Below are 17,446 nucleotides of genomic sequence, written 5' to 3'. Positions count from 1 at the left end.
GTGCACTAAGAAAACTAACTAGTGCTATTACTGACCACTAGCAAGTATCTTTTAAAAATAATGAGTAGCTGCTAAGGTTTCAGATGAATATTTTGAAAGACTTGAGAGATCTGACTGCATATGAGACATCTACCCTTGAAGTGAGTAGAATACATCGGTGATCCATCCCTGGTCAGGTCTGCATCCATAATCCAACAGGGCATATGCGTAAATCTTGCACAGTCCTGTAGCTTCCCTTGTGTTTTGACATTACTCCAGAATATTTCACACTGGTACATTAAATTAATGGCATTTTTTTTTTAATTCCAAGAATTTTATTGGAAAAGCAAATTCATATGTTTAAGATGACCATTTTGCAAAGAAATCAATTTTATAAATTCTGAAATAGGAGAAAAGAGCTAATCTTTACCACTGTTTCAGTTGAACACTAATGAGCCCAGTTGCCAGCTTGCACAGGCAAGTGAAGTTATTCACATGGATGGATTTGCACCAGTAGATAACCTGTCACCAAAATATAGCTGGCAGATTAAGTTTTTGTCTTTGTATTGTGTCTGTGATGTATTTTATTGCATGTAGACCTTGCTTCAGAATAAAACTAGGGTAACATCCATGGTGTAGTATATACTACATAAAAGACAAATGAGCCTTTCTCATGCTTTGCATTGATTCAGACATAAAGCTGATGGCATCACACAGAGCCTTGGACAAACACTTCTTGTATGTATTTCAGCTTTGTCTTGAGATGTAGACACAAACCTAAAAGCACCTTAAGCAAAGCATGCTTATCTCCAAAGTATTTCTATATTGGTTTTGGATATCAGGTACTTTTTAATAAGTGGGAAAGATTCAATATAGTTACTTTCCTGTGCGCTAACAGGAAAGACAAAAATAATTCCCTGGTCTGCTTTAGGCACAGAAAGTGGCAAAATAGGAAGAGGTTTTTCTTCTTTTTGTGCTTTTTTTTCACTCACCCATGGCACACAGCACTGAACACAGTAAATTTCTTTTGCAGTCTGTAGCATGTCAGCTTTGCTGCAGTGTTTTTTTAGGAGGGGAAGATAATTTCTTGAACTTTTCATCAAATTTTTATTTGCTCTCCCAGAGCTAATACTGCAAATGCTTTCAGCTTTTCTTTTTCTTTGTTTCCATCCATTCTACTCCGAAAAAGCACTATTTATAATTTTCCTCCCTTTTCACGCTCTTTTTACGAAGCTCAGACCTGAACGTTTGCAAGAAACTTATGTTGCTGGTAAGCTCTCAGTTCTGGAAACGGAGGGAGGGGTGTGTTCCACAGGTATCTGTGCTGCTGCTGAGGCTGGCTCTGCAGGGGGCCTGCCGGGCCTGGCTTGGGCTGAAGCCGCAGTATAAAGAGAGGTCGGGCTTAGGCATTTTAAGTGTGAAAGAGAAAAACTTTTTTCTCACGTTGTTTGTCAAGAAAACCCACCTGCCCAGGAAAAAAATAAAAAAAACCCACACAAAGAAAACCAATGCTCACCCACCCACCCCCCAGAAAAGGTGCTGCTACAACTTCCAGCTTTCTCACTTGTAAATTCCGTCTCTCTGGGTTTAGAGGCACTGGCCTTAATGTTCAAAACCTCAGTACCTGAAGGGAGGCACCCAAATAAAACTGGCCTGCCTTTCCAAAGTGTTGAGCAAAGGGAGCTATGGGTATATTTACAGCAGTGGATAAAAGAGTAGATGTAGGCATTTAATTTTACTTACTCAGTGTGTAAAAATTGTGGCTGCCTTGACAGATTATTGCTGAAACACTTCCATGTGTATCTTTCCACCAAGTAATTGTTCTCCCCTCAGAAACAACAATGAAAAAAGTGTCTAGGCTTTCCTCCCAGAACTGTAAAGATGCTCAAAATTACCTCTCTAGATTTCTCCAAATCTCTCCTGAACATGCTTAGCTGCAGTCCTTGTTATTTCTTAGTGATTTCCTGCTTGGCAATATATATCTTGCCCTACCTCAAATGCATGCATCTTGCAGCAGAGATTGCCATTTTGTGTGTGTGCAGGCACATGGCTGTGCAGGTATGTGCATGTGCTTGCACAGGGGTGTTCACATGTGTGCACAGTGCTTCTTTTGCAGCAAGGGCTCTCAGGACACACCAGTAGCACAAATTAAAGTGTTGCTTTCTCTTTCTTTCTTTCTCTCTCAGGTGCTGAGCTGCTGTGGCACCCAAAGGCAGCTGGGCTTTGTACCCTGACTCTGGCTGGAACCATTTTTTCCGCAAGAAAGGGGAAAGAAATCCCTCGATAAGCAGGTTATGACCTTCTTGTGCCAGCCTTTCCTCTCTGTATCCCGAGACACCAGTTTATTGACACCTCCTTGACCTCATGAGCCTGGAGTAATAGCTTCCTAAATCTGCTGCAGGCCATAACAATTTCTTTTGACATCATTGATTCCTCATGCATAATTCTCATATTCTGTCAGCTGGAATTAGCTCTTGTTCTCCATTAAAACTGGTATATTTTGTCACATAAAATATGTTTTCAAAGGTTAGAGATTTTTGAGAAAAAATATCTCAGCCAAACCCCTGGCTTTAAAGACACCATAGGAAATTATATATGCAACCAAGACGTGTTAAAAAAAAGTATCATCTGTACAAAGCAGCTGAAAGACAAGCAGAACTGGGCAGTTGCAATTAGTTTCCCTGCCAAAACTCACTCCCAAGTTCAATAGTTAGGTAAGGTGGTTCATTCCTTTATGTCCCACAGGTCATTCTATGGATATATCAAAATATTTGCAAATGCAATCGTAAGACAAGGCCAAGCAGAGCTATAGCAGTTTTGCTAGATGAAGAATCTCTGCCTCAAGTGTTTTCATTTGGAAAAAAAGAAGTCCCATTCTTTTTCCTTCAGCTACTGCAATCAGTACTAAGTGACTGTCATGAGACACAACTTATTTCAGAACAACTCAGCATTTTGTTCATTGTACTTTTTTTTTTATCATCTGGCACGTCTTTTAACCATACCCCACTGAGCCTTGAGCATCTATTTTAAAGTATCAACCAGCAAATTCAATCACTGTTGTGAAATGGTACGCAAGTACACATCTTTTTATTTAAAGTAACAACAGTTATCAAGCTCCAAGTGACGCAAATATGATGAACACAAACCAACAAATACAGAAAAGCAACTCTGAATATATGAGCTAAAGGCTTGCGCTGAGGAAGTTTTAAGGTGCGTGCAAACACAGGTGAGTGTTTTGCCTGCCTGATGATGAACTTCTCCCAGAACAATAAAGACTGAACATGAGAAATCTATCGAGTATTTGCAGTAGTCATAGGAGTAACGTTATTGTTTGAGTGTCCTCTGCTGGACAGCACATGGCATAGCAATAAAGCCACCAGCATATCTTGGGTGGATTTTGCTTAGAAAACGACATCGCTACAAAATTCAGATTATTCCTTATGTTTCATAGTAACTTAACTAAAAAAAATAATTAGTTTTTAATAAATGCTACAAGTCTAAGTTTTTAAGAAAAAATTATTTCCTTTATGGCAAGCTATTTGTAGTTTTAAGCAGGCAAAAAATTTTCAGCTGAGCTAAGATAAAAGGCTTCTTGGAAAAATACCGCTTTTGTCAATTTTGCGATGGAAAATTGTTACAATGATTCGTTTAGATAAAGTGAAATGTTTTGCTTAAAGGCTTTGTTTTTATTGTGAATTCGGACTGAATTTGGTGAAATCAGAACACTGCTGTTAGCCTTGAGCTTGTCATTCCCATGGCAGTCTACCCCATGGACCTGCATACAGGATCAGTGCCACGTTTTGCGGGCCTTTGGCATGTGGCTGTTCTGCCAAGAGTCATCTTTGACCCCATTAAAAATTGCAGACTGGGTCTATTGGAAATGCCAAGGCAGTTTTTTCTATATCTGTTGAGAATTTGGTTCAGTTCCTGTAACTTGTTCTGTCTGTTATTGCTAACCAGGTATAGGTATGTTAGTTTTTCTTCTTGTTGATTGCAAGTTTGCTATATAGTTTTACTTTCTGAATGGTGTTATTATTTATTATTTAGTTCGTCATAACACTGTGAAAGTTGTTTCTAAGAGAAGCTGTCCTGATTCATGTGACACTAGTCTAAATGGCTTTCTAAATACACGATTCATTCTCTCCATCAGAGAAACCTGGCAAACGTTCTTTGATCTTGCAATTATCTTCCTTATTCATAGGAACATCTTCTCTTCCTCCATTCTCTACAGGGCTAGAGTTCTTATTTTGAAAGTGTTTCTTTATCAATATATAAAATAAGATTGCAATCAAGTAGGAAGGACCTCTTAACACCGCTGATAAACCAAGGTAGACATACCTGTGGGATAGAGCATAGAAGATAGTGCCAGGCATTGAAGTTTCAAAGACACTAAAGAAAATAACTTTAATGGCTTTTAAGGATCACATATGTACCAAAAAACTCAGGGGAAAACATTAAAACTCATTCTTTGTGGATAGTACCACAAACTGGACAATTTTGCTTGCAAAAACTTCTATTAAAGATTTGATAATATTCTTTTTGCTTATGAAGATAGTTGCAAAGCAAAACTTCCATCATCTTGCCTTTGTTTCTGAAAATTTTTGGATCACTTTAAGACCTTAGACTTTCTAGGGCTAGAAATATATTGAGATTGCCAGACTGGGCTATTGTATGTAAAAATAAAAAAAAACCAAAAAACAACACATCAGAAGTGGCCAAGGTTTTGGGTGAAACAGAGAAAAATCTCTGGAATATTCCTCCTGGAGACCAATAGTGTTTGTGTTTAACCAATACCTTTGGGTGCTCAGTGTGATTTTCTTTCATTTTTTTTTCTCTCAAATGTGGCCAAGGCACAAAGTTAACATTCTTGCTAGTATGATCAAACTACCTTCAAATAAGGTAAATTTGGGTAACTTTCCTCTTGATGGTAAATCATACAATCCTAAGTATTTTAAATTGACTCAAAGGATATTAAAAATACATAATTCATTCCAGAAATCTCTGTCATTTATATTGAATTATTTTTGCACAACATAAAAACTGACTAAAAAATTAAGAATACAAGATTTAGTCTTAAGATTTCTCAATTTCAGTAATTCTGGACTGACTTCAATCTGAGTTCAGAGTTAGTATTTGACCACACTACAATATAACAGAACAAAACATGTCTATCTGCGGAGAGGAAATGCACGAAGCTTTTTTGTGCCTTGATTTGCCTTACCTGTATGCGTTGGAGTCGTACAGCCTGCAAGCCCCTCGCTGCCCACAGCCTGTGCTTCCCCATTTCAGGCATGTCTTGTCAATCAGTGCACCGAAATAAACTGGCGCTGGAATCCCAGCTGCAAGGAAACAAGCAAAAATGTCACGAGATATCACAGGAAAAGACATGTGGGTTTTTTTTAGAAATCAGCTTTATATTTTCTTAATGGTAAGTTACATGCTGCAATAGTGGCAATAGGTGGATTGGACTATGGGGAGTTTTTTTTTTCCTTTTTCAGAGTAACTGTAAACTGGGACACCCTGCCTGTACAGTGGGATCATCAGTCCCCAGGAAATGTGGTCTGATGGGTTTGGCCAGGCTTGTAGTCATGCACATTGGTTTCTCAAGCACGACTCTGAGGGCCACTGCTGGCTTCCAGTGTGTGCTAAGCTCCTGCAAGGGACAGCTGGGCCGGTTGTGCATTTGGAGCACTGAACTGCTGCCTAGTTCCCTCTTCTGTGCATGGCCTGAATTATCCATACTGGCTGATAATCCCTTCTGCCCGAATGAGGGTAGAGCAACTGAAATCCTTAGTGTGACTTGGACAGATATGAGCTTATGCTTTATTGCAAAACATGCCAGATATGGGTCAAAATCCTAGCGTTGCTGAAGTAAAGGTAAGTATTAACTTCAGAGGAATCCAGGTTTCAGCATGTACAGGACCATGTTTCACATTAGCTTTGTTTCCACAGGTGCATCCTGCATTCTTATATAGGAAATATAAAACAAGTATATTTGTAAGTGGCTGTTGATTTTTTAGGCTTTATAGCAAAGCCATGTGGCTTGTCTCTTCACACAAATTTCTCCACATTTCTGAGATGCAGGTATTTCTATACCATTGGCAAAATGAACAAAAGGAAACAGAGACGTGTTTTCTTGCCTGCCTAGGTGTCTTAACCATCTCATTAGCAACTTTCAAATAAAAAAGGAAAAAAAGAGCATTGCAACATGCTCAAAGGGATTGAAATCTAAGCTATCGTCTTCCAGGAAAGTGGAGTTTCAACATGGAGAAAATACTCTGCTATGAGCAGAGCTGTATTAGTGTTGAATGAAGTCCTACTAGAGCATGTCTTTTCGATCATACTTGCAGCATTGTATCTCAGTGAGCCATCAGTTGAATCGTAAGTTTGAAAACTTATAGTGTTTAGAAATTCGAGATAAGAATTTAATTTTGCTTGGAAACTCTTCCCATTTTGAAACACCAGGCTTCCAAACTGCAACACCATTTAATCATTAGGTCACAGATTTTCAAAATTGTGTTAGCTGATTTCCCAATGAATTCTTAACTGAATGTTGGACCTTCAGGAAAAAACAGGAACAGCCCAGGTCTAACAGCTATTTCAAGGATACACCTGGTTTAGAAATGGTGGAGGCGTTGGTACCATTTAAAGCCATTCAAGCAAGCATCTTAGTTATTCAGAATGATTTCTCTTACCTAGCACTCTCATAATGAGTGTGTATAGACCAACCGCAAGAGATTTCAACTCTGGCTGAACGCATCTGAAAGAAAGAGGGATAAGTATGAAGCATTTGCCTACCTAGTGCTTAGACATAAGTACCTAACTGCTGTTAATTACCCTGAATTTAATAGTCTTAATGACAGAAAGCCAAGCTTTGGAAGGAGAGTGCTTCCTACATCTGCTGCAAGTACGTTAAGTGGTATGAAAAAGGTGAATCAATCTATTGTTTTCCATCATATATCTCCTGGGAAGTCCATTCACTAAGCATAATTAAAGAAGTGAAATTTTAAAGTCATAATCACAGTCTATCCCATTCTTATTGAAATGGACTCTCCAACTGCTTTAACTCCATGGCCTACATTTTCCTCGCTTGTTGGGAAATATCTTACTCACTTGATGGGAAATAGCACAGTGCCCTAAGAGAAAAATGTTACAAGTAGCTGCATTAGTGTGGCATCGTTCTATTCTCGAATGACATTGCTCTGTACAACACCACATCTTGAACTACGCAAAGCCATCTGGCAATATGCCCATCTGTTTCATGGGGAACCGCACTCTAAGCATCAGAAACAGGCTCTAATCTTGAATCCATTATGTATCCAGCCTCAGCCATCTCCTTACAAATATTAACATGGTCTGCACTCAGAAAGATGTCTCGCAGTGATGAGGAAGGGAGGGAGAGTTTGCATTCTGTTTTCCGTGCTCATTTAGGATTACTTAATGCTTTTAGGACTACCATTAAATTTGCCACTGATGTATTTTTCTATGCATTGAGGTTTCTCTTTAAGTTACTGAAAAGTCTATGCTCATTTGCATACATGGTTCCAAATCACATCCTGGTATATTTGCACCTGTATACCCCAACAGACATGAGCCATAAGAGCCTCAGACTGAGCCCTCAGATGTCCTGAGTTTCCAGACATCTGATAAGTGCAATCTATTAGGGCAACCCCACACCCAGAAATCCTGACAAATGCATGGCATTTTCAAAATCCATACAGCCAAAATATGCAAGCAGAGAAAGAGGACATGTTCTGGAAAACATGGGCATATGACAGGCATAAGAGAAACCATTATGCAGTAGTTGTTAGAAGCAACACACTAGAACCAACTTACAGACAGCAGCAAAGTAAGGTTTGATGTGAACAGCTACAATCAAATGGGAAGAGACAAAACGCATTAAAGAAAGCATGTTGTACTGCAAGAGAGTCTTTTCTTCCAAGGGAAGGAGAAAAATCTAAACACAACCTTGATCTCCTCATTGGAAAGCCTCAACCATTGGTACACAGCTAGTTTTACTTACCTAAACATAATCATGTATGCTGGAGTGCCTCCCAATGCATAGCAAAAGCCACTTATGACTTGTATTACTGTATAATAAATAAACTTCATTGAACAATCCTCACTTTTTGGGCATTGTCCCAAGGTGGCAGAATTATTTCCTGGCCATGAACTGCTGGCTTCAATACAGCTGCAGTTATGGAAGACCTGGAAGACAATGTAGATTTAGAATCATAGAATCATAGAATAGTTTGGGTTGGAAGGGACCTTAAAGATCATCTAGTTCCAACCCCCCTGCTGTGGGCAGGGACACCCTCCACTAGACCACGTTGCCCAAAGCCTCATCCAACCTGGTCTTAAACACTTCCAGGGATGGGGCATCCACAACCTCTCTGGGCAACCTGTTCCAGGGCCTCACCACTCTCACAGTAAAGAATTTCTTTCTAACATCTGATCTAAATCGACCCTCCTTCAGCTTAAACCCATTACCCCTTGTCCTATGACTACACTCCCTGATAAACAGTCCCTCCCCATCTTTCCTGTAGGCCCCCTTCAGGTACTGGAAGGCTGCTATAAGGTCTCTCCAGACCCCTCTCTTCTCCAGGCTGAACAACCCCAGTTCTCTCAGCCTGTCTCCACAGGAGAGGTGCTCCAGCCCTCTGATCAGCTTTGTGGCCCTCCTCTGGACTCGCTCCAACAGGTCTGTGTCTTTCTGGTACTGAAGACTCCAGAGTGGGATGCAGTACTCGAGGTGGGGTGTCACCAGAGCAGAGTAGAGGTGGAGAACCACCTGTCTTGACCTGCTGGCCACACTCGGTAGGACATTGCTCATACAGCGGGGAATCCTGCCTTCAGACAAGGGCAGAGCCTGAAGCCTTCCTAAGCATCCTGTTCCTATCTTATTTGCCTTTCTTTAGGCAATGGGCAGCAGCTGCTTCTTTTCTTTCCTACAAAGAGTGCTCAGTTGGAAGGGATGTTCTGTACCAGGATGTTTTTATCAGTGGACACAGCACCCCTTTTTGGAAGATGTTTGGAGTACCTGCAGTATCTCTGAGGTTGGCCTGAGCTTTGTGTCCCTGGAGGGCAGTTAAAGGGGAAAACTGATGTTCAGGGAGCTATTAGCTGACTTGTCTCTATGAAAAGCACCTGGTTCACAGGTCCCTCTCTGCTAATGCTGATCCACCAGAGGTACCTCACAGCTGTAAGCAGCAGCTACCTGTCAAGTCACAGCTCATGCAGAGCCCTGACATCAGCAGTAGGTGTACTGATAGCTTAGGAGCAATAGCTTTTAACCAGGGCTTGAGGGGCTTAAGGATCTGCTGAGGTAAGGGGAACTGTGAGCCACAAACATTAACCTCTATGGAGACAGACTTGTGTGGGAGGCAGTAGTCCCACTGCTAGTGGGACTACTAGTACTAGTGCTAGTCATGGATACAGTTGAGCCCTTCTCCCCTGCCTCCCACCTTAAGATTTTAAGCAAAAAATGTCTGTTGGAGATGACTGTAGACATCAGAGAGAAACCAGACACAAAGAAAAATCTGTTGGGGAGAAAATTCTGTCTGAGTGCTAGAGACATCTCCAGACCATGTATCTTATGGAGTGATCATCTGGCATCAGAAAACAGGGGAATGACACAGTCCAATGAAGGCTTATGTCCATGGACTGGCGCTTCCTCTCTGGGACTCTGTGTATTGTTTCCAGCACTCTGTACTGAGAAGAAATCAGTCAGCTAGAAAAATAAGTGGTATCCTGCCATCCCAGAGTCTCACATAGAGGAAACAATCTGCCTCCCCTCAAATCATTCTCCATACTTGCATGTTAATGATCAATATCAGGGAAGATACTACACTATCTTACTGTACTTCACTGTTGGCTGAAAACCTCAGGGCAGCCAGAATGAGGTTTATGAAAGGAGAGCCATGGACAACCTTCAGGCAATGTGTAACCACTTTGAACTGTTTGTTTCCTCCTCTTGTTCAATCTACAAAAGATGAAAGCTATGATCTACAACAAGGAGTTAAGGCTTTTTGCTTAATGTGCAGTATCTCAGAGAAATCTCTATGTCTTATGTGTTGTTTGTAGCCAGAAATCGTAAATACTTTACTGACTGATCCCCAGTAACTTTGTTTTCCCTTAAATGCATTATACTACTAAATCCCTGGTGTTACATGGAAAATAAGCTAGTAAAAAACCTCAGAAATTGAAGCAGGGTCTTACTGTGTTCTTTCCATGTCCCACCGAAGTTGTACACCCAGCTAGACATGCTGAAACATACGTGAGTCCGTTGTCTCCACACACAGGATCCCACACATTGGAGGCACATTTGCAGTCAGAGTTGCACTCAGAAAATATGGCATTTTCATGGTACGGAATGGGTTTGCTTGGAAGTTAAGATCAGACAGGTGTAAGAACTTTTAATTAAGTGGTGATGGCAATGTAGTCCCTTCCGTGTGACAGTGTTGCTGTCCTGAAACCCACCTTATTTGCCCAGGACATACATTTTCCATAGCTGAGTCTATACAGTATTGATCTCCTTGCTTGGAATTCCATCCTACTTGCACTGATATTTAAGTGATTACTAGATTATAGAGAATTTTAAAACAATTAAAAATGTTGCTATTAATTTTAGCTGGCAGGTGTACACAAAAAAAGAAAAAGGAAAAGCTGAAATGCTTTCAGAGGTCAGCTAGGCTATACCCTAATTGTATGTAAAGCTAGCAATGGTTAACACAGCCTTATTACGTATATCTTTACCTGTTGGTAAAACCGCACCAATTATAGAAACTACATTTCCTGGTCTCCATAATTAAAAATACTCTTCTCTTAAAGCCTAGCCTAATTCTTCCTAGAGGATATGGAGAATGCAGTATTGCCTTTTGCTTTCAGACATCCTTTGGGTATTGAGATCTGCAACAAAGAGGGATGTCTTCCTTCATCTTTCCTTTCTGGGTTAATTAAGCTTATGTGCTTGCCGTCTCTTTCATTTCAGCGCTTGCTAATCATATTCCCTGGTCCACCATTTGCATTGTTGGTGAAAGCATTGCAGGGTACAGGACAAGCAAGAGACCATTAGTCCTCAGGTTCCGACAAAAATAAACATCCTTAGCATCCTGCCTGTCTAGTTCCACCTTTTCAGCTGTGAACCAGTATGGCTTGATAAATGACCTCTAGTGACAAGTTTTTGAACTGTGTGTGGGTAAGCCTTCAGGGAGATGCAAACAGGTTCACACTAGCCACGAGGTACTCCGAGCAGGCTGGACACGAGGCAGTGACAACCCATATGCTGGCGTGTCGCTGGGCCCCTTGGACAGTCATATCCCAGCACGCATCCCCTGTACTGGTGTCTTTACTCACTTTTAAATCCTGGTTCCCTCTTGAGAGGAGAGAGCATCTTCACTAGGCATAAAAGTTTCATTTTGGTTTACAGCAGGCTGAGAGCCTAGCATGTTGCAGTCTTTCCGTCTCTGTGTAGGACATACTACCAATGCTCTCTGTTATATTTGCTTCATTCTTTTTCTGAACACACTTTGCTAGAAAGTTGCTTCTGGTGTAGAGATAGCACTGTGTGAAACAGCAATACCACCTCACACAGCCAAACAACCTATATCAGTAATGATGCAATTTTGCTAATATATTTCTAATTAATCTTTAACCAGTGTCGTGCTTTGCCAGGCTGACACTCTGCTGACCAACAAAACTATCACAATGACACGTGTAGTGTTCACTTTCTCTTAAGCATTGCAAAAGCATGTTTCTCTTTTAGCCTTGATGTCATAGTACATTTTTTCAACTATTGCTGCCATGGAGAAAAACATATTCTTCTTCCTTTTATACTCACCCTTCATAGGACACTGTCATTCCTGCTACCACATGATTCTCACAGCCGACAAAAAAGTGCAAGAGAGTGAAGGAATAGGCCAAAAATGACATAGTAAATGCAAACTTGGTTGCTCCAATGATGCTCATTTTGTACTTTTTCATTATGAGCCCTCCTAGGAAAATCCCAATACCTACAGGAGGTAAGGATGTCAATCCTGAAAGAGATTATAGAAGGGGAATGTTAAAATAAAAGAATTACACTGGGTTTAAGAGCCAAACTCTGTCTGCAGCGTAATATCCCTGGCAGCTTTATGTTGTGTTATGATGACTCTAGGTGGCTTTGTGCTCAGCCTAACCTGGTGTAACATATTTTTGAAATACCTAACCCTCAAAACCCACTTCCATTGCAATACATTAGTCACATGTTGCAGCATTTAAAACCCCCACACCACATTTGTTGCATATTTGGGGTTCCCTTGCTATACTATAATAAATATAAAATAACATATATAATGTAATATAATATAATATGACATGACATGATAATTTATTCTGGTCTCATAGGCACCAAACCTGTAGTTTGTATGCTGCCTTTATATAATTCAAGTCCAGGAGAGATCGACGTTTACATCAGCCTGTTATGCAAGGAATTCAGTCCCAGAAAAAGCATGCCAGAACTTCTCCCCATGCACTGCTTATAGCAGAAGCAGTCATTGCAGTGTAACTCACCTATTAAAAAGTTCGATTTAGATGTAGATTGTCCATACTGCTGTTCCATGTACTTTGGTTTGTAAGTCAAGAAACCAATAAAGCTACTGAACTGTAACAGTGAGCAACACAAAAATGTAAAGTACATTCGATTACTCAATACTTTTTTCAGGGAGGTATAGAAATCTGAAAGAAAGGGATATATGAGTTGGCTTTGAACGATGCATGGCATAATTACTGGTGAGTAATCTGCAAAATTTAGGAAAAAATCCTTCTCTCAGCTGTCCAAGTGCAAGTCATACTGGTCTTCATTTGCATGCGAGTATCTGAAAGCAAAATCAGTTTCCTGAAAAACACCAGAGCTTAAGACATAGGAAAAGACTCCTAAAAGAAGACAGAAGTTTGGGTTAAGGCCTGGGTGCTCTAGTGAGATCTGTGCATGGAGACTGAAGGGCTCCACACAGCAAAGACTTCCTTCAGCTTACATGAGTATCATCACAGGTTGAAGGTTAAGTGAGAGGTGCCTTTGTGGACATGCCCAAAGTTTTCCACTGGGATCAGAACAAAGACAGGAGAATTTGACTAATAATGCAAACTCATCTCTTTCCCACACCTTCCCACCCCTTTCTTAGCCTAACGACTGCACTGGCAGAGCTGATATTCAAGCCTGCTGTATTTTCCTCAGGCAGCAATGTGCTTCAGAGTCTCCATGAGCTCTGTGATCACCAGATAAATAATTTGCCTTTCCATATTAAGAAAGGAACCTTCTAATATTTTCTTTTGGTCCTCATACTGAAACAATTTTTGCACTACTCAAATATCTTCTAGCACAAAATTTTAGAGGTAAGTGCCACTCAGGCGATGATGCATTGCAGGTGATGCGTGCAGAACATCACAGTCTTGAAGAAGCTCTTTGACATCTAATAATCTTTAGCGGACCCCTCCTTTCCTGGGTGTGGCTAACTGGTTTAGACCAAAGTGCAGGGGAGGCAAAATATTCTGCAGAACTATGACATTCCCACTGTACGTTATGCCTATTGCTTTTCACATTTATACAACTTGTGAAACACTTGCCTTTCAGTATTACCGACCACTGCCTCGGCTTAGGTTTTGCAGGAGGAAGTGTCTTCCTCGCGGTACCCATGCTTTCCAAGAGACCAGATGAAGTTTTGTCATTATTGATTTCCTCTGGCTTTTTCAGACTCTTTGGCAGGAAGCAAAATGGAATAGCAGCTAGGAAACTGGTTACTCCACTTATTAAAAAACCAAGCCACCATGCGCCCACCCAGCGGGAATCCTGGGGAGTGATAGTGATGCTTCCTAGAATTGAGGGAAACAGATACAAGTTACCTAAATGAAGAAATTGAACCTTCCCACCCTTTATCTGTTAAAACAGCTACATTTTACAATGCCTGACTTTCAGTGGTAACGATAATCATCTAATGAGAGGCTGTGCATGTAGTGAAGCCATCAGGAATCATACCCTGTACAGTGTTACGTTTTATCCGTCTTTCTGCATGATATGCTGACTGCCGTTTTGTGGCATACACGGCAACACAGCTGTTCTTATCCAACACACAGGAAACCAAAATGGGCGGCAGACAGGCCTCAAGCATGGGGTCTTTTCAGGCCGGACACATTTCTACTGAGACCATCCTCTGCTAAACTGAATTGTGTTGGTTACTGTTAAGCGTATGGGCATTCTCTGTGGCATTGGCAAGATTAACCATGATTTTAAACTTTCTATTTCAAGGAAGAGTAGTTGGTTGTATTTTATGATTGTTACATGCTGGCATGTTTGGTGGTGGACCAGCATTGTAAGACTTTTCACTGCGTGACTAGAATTGGCTCTCTGTCCTTATGCTTAAGCAACATCAAACATTGGCTTAACAAAGGAGCAAAGGCGAAATAGTTCATCTATCGAACTACTGGATCCTGAAGATATGAAAACTTGTCTGTCCTGCTAGTAAAAGAGGACCACCCACTGCTGCTGCTACACTGGGCCTTTTCCTGAAAAAGGCTGCCACAGGTCCGCACTGCCGAATTCCCCATTAGGCTGGTCTGGTGGGTGGGGAGCTGGGTTGGCCACATGTGTTTTCTTTTCACCTGAATAAGCAAGGGCTGGCAAAAAAATATATAATGTATTGCAAACATTACATGGATTGTAAATAATGTAAAATGCTCAGCTGAAAGGGTGGATAATCCACCAAAACTCTGAAACTGCTATGCTAGCAGAATCCTTTCGTTAAGATCCCAGTTCAGCAAAACATCTTGGGTCTGTGAGAGTTCTTGATAATAACTTTTAGTTAAACATGTATTTTAATCCTTCAGTCCTAAAACACAATTCTAAAATATGTTTCCTGTCTAATTCTGCCTTTACCCTAAAAGCTTCCAGTAATTTAAAAGTTGTAATAAAGTATAAAATAAAATTAATGAAATCAATATAAATTAAAGATAAATTATATTCATATAATTAATATAATATAAACTCATGCAAATGTGCAGAGGAACCTGTTGCCAACAGGTATTAGCTTACTTTCACTTTACCTCCATTTTCCTTACCTAAATCCACAAATCCAATATCCACGTACAGTTTTGCACATAAAGATCCCAACAGGAAACCAAACATTGGGCCCAGCATGGCTATTGTGTGCAAACATGCTGAAAATATAATGAAACAGATGCTAGTACATTTTAAAGGCTGAATGTTTTCTTCTGCAGGAGATGACCAACCTTTCACACTACAAATCTCTCAGTTTACTTCATTCTGAGATTACCTACATACACAGGAACATCCTCTTCTTTAGCAAAATCATCAAGATAAGAGATTCCCAGTGGTGTTATTGGTGTCTCACCAATTCCACGTAACATGTTTCCCAGTAAGATATATATCCACATATATGATGATGGTTCCTTCTCACAACCTGCAGATAATGAGAGCTTACGTCTTTGTAATAGAAGAGTTGAATAGAAAACAGTGACAAATCACAAGAAATTCAGCACATGAAATTATTATAGTTTAGTATTAAAGGTATTAACAGCATTATCTTTGTGGAAGATTAATGAAAAGCTGTCAACCTTTTAATAATCTTTTAATAATACTTTCCTCCACCTGCGTTGTATTTGGTTTCTAGAAATACAGATCAGTATCACACATCAGAAATGCCCGTGTAAAAAAATGGCAGATTGATATTGTCATAAACATATTATCTGGCATATAACTTATATTTTTAACTTAAGTTTGAGATGGCTTCTGCGGCACAGCTTGGCTCTTTCTCTACCTGTGTCACATGCAAAGCAACATGTAAACCAGCTGTATTCCATATAGTAAACAAAATCATAGACATCTCCATTTATTTCCAGCTAACTTTGCAGTTTCATGCCCTTTCATGCTGTCTCTTCCACCTCCCCAACTCCACATCCTGGGTAATTGAATCTCTTCAGAAATTTCTTCGCACACAATCTCAGCATCCCCTTCAGTGTTAGGGTGATTTTGCTGTAATTTGGAAGTGTCAACATAGAAAACTGGGGATCTGGATCCTAGTAAGTTGTGTTTGCTGTATGTTTCTTCTCCAAATAAAACACACAAAGTGCATTTAAGTGCTGGTAACATTCCCAGACAGGTAGAGGCTGAAGTTAGAAATCTTAACTGAGCATCTTGCATGGGGCAAAGATCTAGTCCACTTGCAACCAAGGACAGAACTAGCTCCTCTATTTGTACTTACACTTCCAGTTCCTTACCTGACTGGGAGGCTTCCAACAAGGTTTCGTTCACTTCTTGATGCAGGGAACAGGGATTCATGCTTGAATTTAAGTTGGCTGAATAAACTCTATGCGATGCTGTCTCATACTTATAACTGAAAACACACAATAGGCAGGTTTAGAAGCAGTGTTCACTAGGGAAATATTAGTGGTTTAGGGCAGGAATCAATTCACTGCTGTTTCCGTAAAAAGAAAGGTATCTTTGTTTAAATATCAATCCAAAGTGCTACTAAAGGAGCAAAAAAGAAGATTATTTAAGCACATTTTGGAAAACCAAGACACTAAAATGAAGAACAAATGAAAGTTAGAATCACCTTTCTAGAAGACATAACATTTTCAGCTGTAACATTCAAAAGGACTTTTGAAAGTAAATCAGGTAGGATTGAACTATTGTATAAAAATTTAGGGTCAAGTCCTAGTAAGCTCCCTGCCTGTGCTCACCCCACAGTCAAGGAGAAAAAGAAGAATGTCTTGTGTGAGTGAGTTCCCCTTTTCATCGTTGATATGTATTTTGGGGCTGGGTGGAGGAGGGGAGTGAGGAAGGCAGAAGTCATCCTCAGTGGGTAACTGTTTGCCTGATAATTGGCATTGGCTTTAGAAAGAGCTGTTGTGTAGCGGTGGGTGAATAAAATTAGTGGCTAAAAGACACTCTTTAGCTGTATTTAGAGGGAGCAGAGCACCGCTGCAGGGCGGCAGCTGAGCAGCTCAGGTGCTGGAAGCTGTTTGGCTGCTTTAGTGTGATCCTTCTCCCATATACAAGCCCTGTCAAGGTGCAAAGTACAATTAGCTTAAGCAGAACAACATGGCAAAGCACACGTCCTGCTTCTAGGAACTGGGCTGGCTCTGTTAGGCCAGGCAGGCTTATTTTTCAGGTTGAAACAAAGAGCATTCATCAGAAGAGACAGTGAAGAACAGTTTCCTCATAAAAATTCAGGCACAGGTGCATGAGAAACTGCATGAGTTTCCCGGTGTAGATGAGCAAGATACATAGTTTGGCTTAAGCAGAGGAAAAACACAAGTCTGACTCTTGTGCAACATCCACCATCGTGACAAACAGTATTCCTCAGTTTTCTTTTTGCAGCACTATACCTAAAATTATTCTAATACATTTAAGAGAGCAACTGAAATATATCTTACTCTATGCTATCACTGTATCAAAGCTATGGCTAGAAACATT

At 40.4% G+C, this 17,446-nt stretch overlaps 1 protein-coding gene across 2 annotated transcripts in view; it reads right to left on the bottom strand.

Annotated features, from left to right (window-relative positions):
* Positions 1-3,036: 3,036 nt before the first annotated feature.
* The window catches only part of LOC104642034 (solute carrier organic anion transporter family member 1C1-like), a 35,328-nt gene continuing 20,918 nt past the window's right edge, over positions 3,037-17,446 (bottom strand). For both annotated transcript variants that reach the window (XM_075757951.1, XM_075757942.1), the window contains exons 5-15: positions 16,249-16,364; positions 15,285-15,431; positions 15,070-15,168; positions 13,582-13,827; positions 12,529-12,693; positions 11,819-12,014; positions 10,198-10,360; positions 8,003-8,187; positions 6,675-6,739; positions 5,201-5,318; positions 3,037-4,317 (exon numbers count right to left, since the gene is read on the bottom strand). In XM_075757951.1, coding sequence (XP_075614066.1) covers positions 4,101-4,317; positions 5,201-5,318; positions 6,675-6,739; positions 8,003-8,187; positions 10,198-10,360; positions 11,819-12,014; positions 12,529-12,693; positions 13,582-13,827; positions 15,070-15,168; positions 15,285-15,431; positions 16,249-16,364 — 1,717 coding nt within the window. In that variant the 3' untranslated portion in view covers positions 3,037-4,100. The remainder of the gene's footprint in view (positions 4,318-5,200; positions 5,319-6,674; positions 6,740-8,002; positions 8,188-10,197; positions 10,361-11,818; positions 12,015-12,528; positions 12,694-13,581; positions 13,828-15,069; positions 15,169-15,284; positions 15,432-16,248; positions 16,365-17,446) is intronic.

This window comes from Balearica regulorum, chromosome 1 (assembly GCF_011004875.1).
Source record: "Balearica regulorum gibbericeps isolate bBalReg1 chromosome 1, bBalReg1.pri, whole genome shotgun sequence".
Taxonomy (NCBI): Eukaryota; Metazoa; Chordata; class Aves; order Gruiformes; family Gruidae; genus Balearica; species Balearica regulorum.
This window is presented reverse-complemented; position numbering and strand designations above follow the sequence as displayed.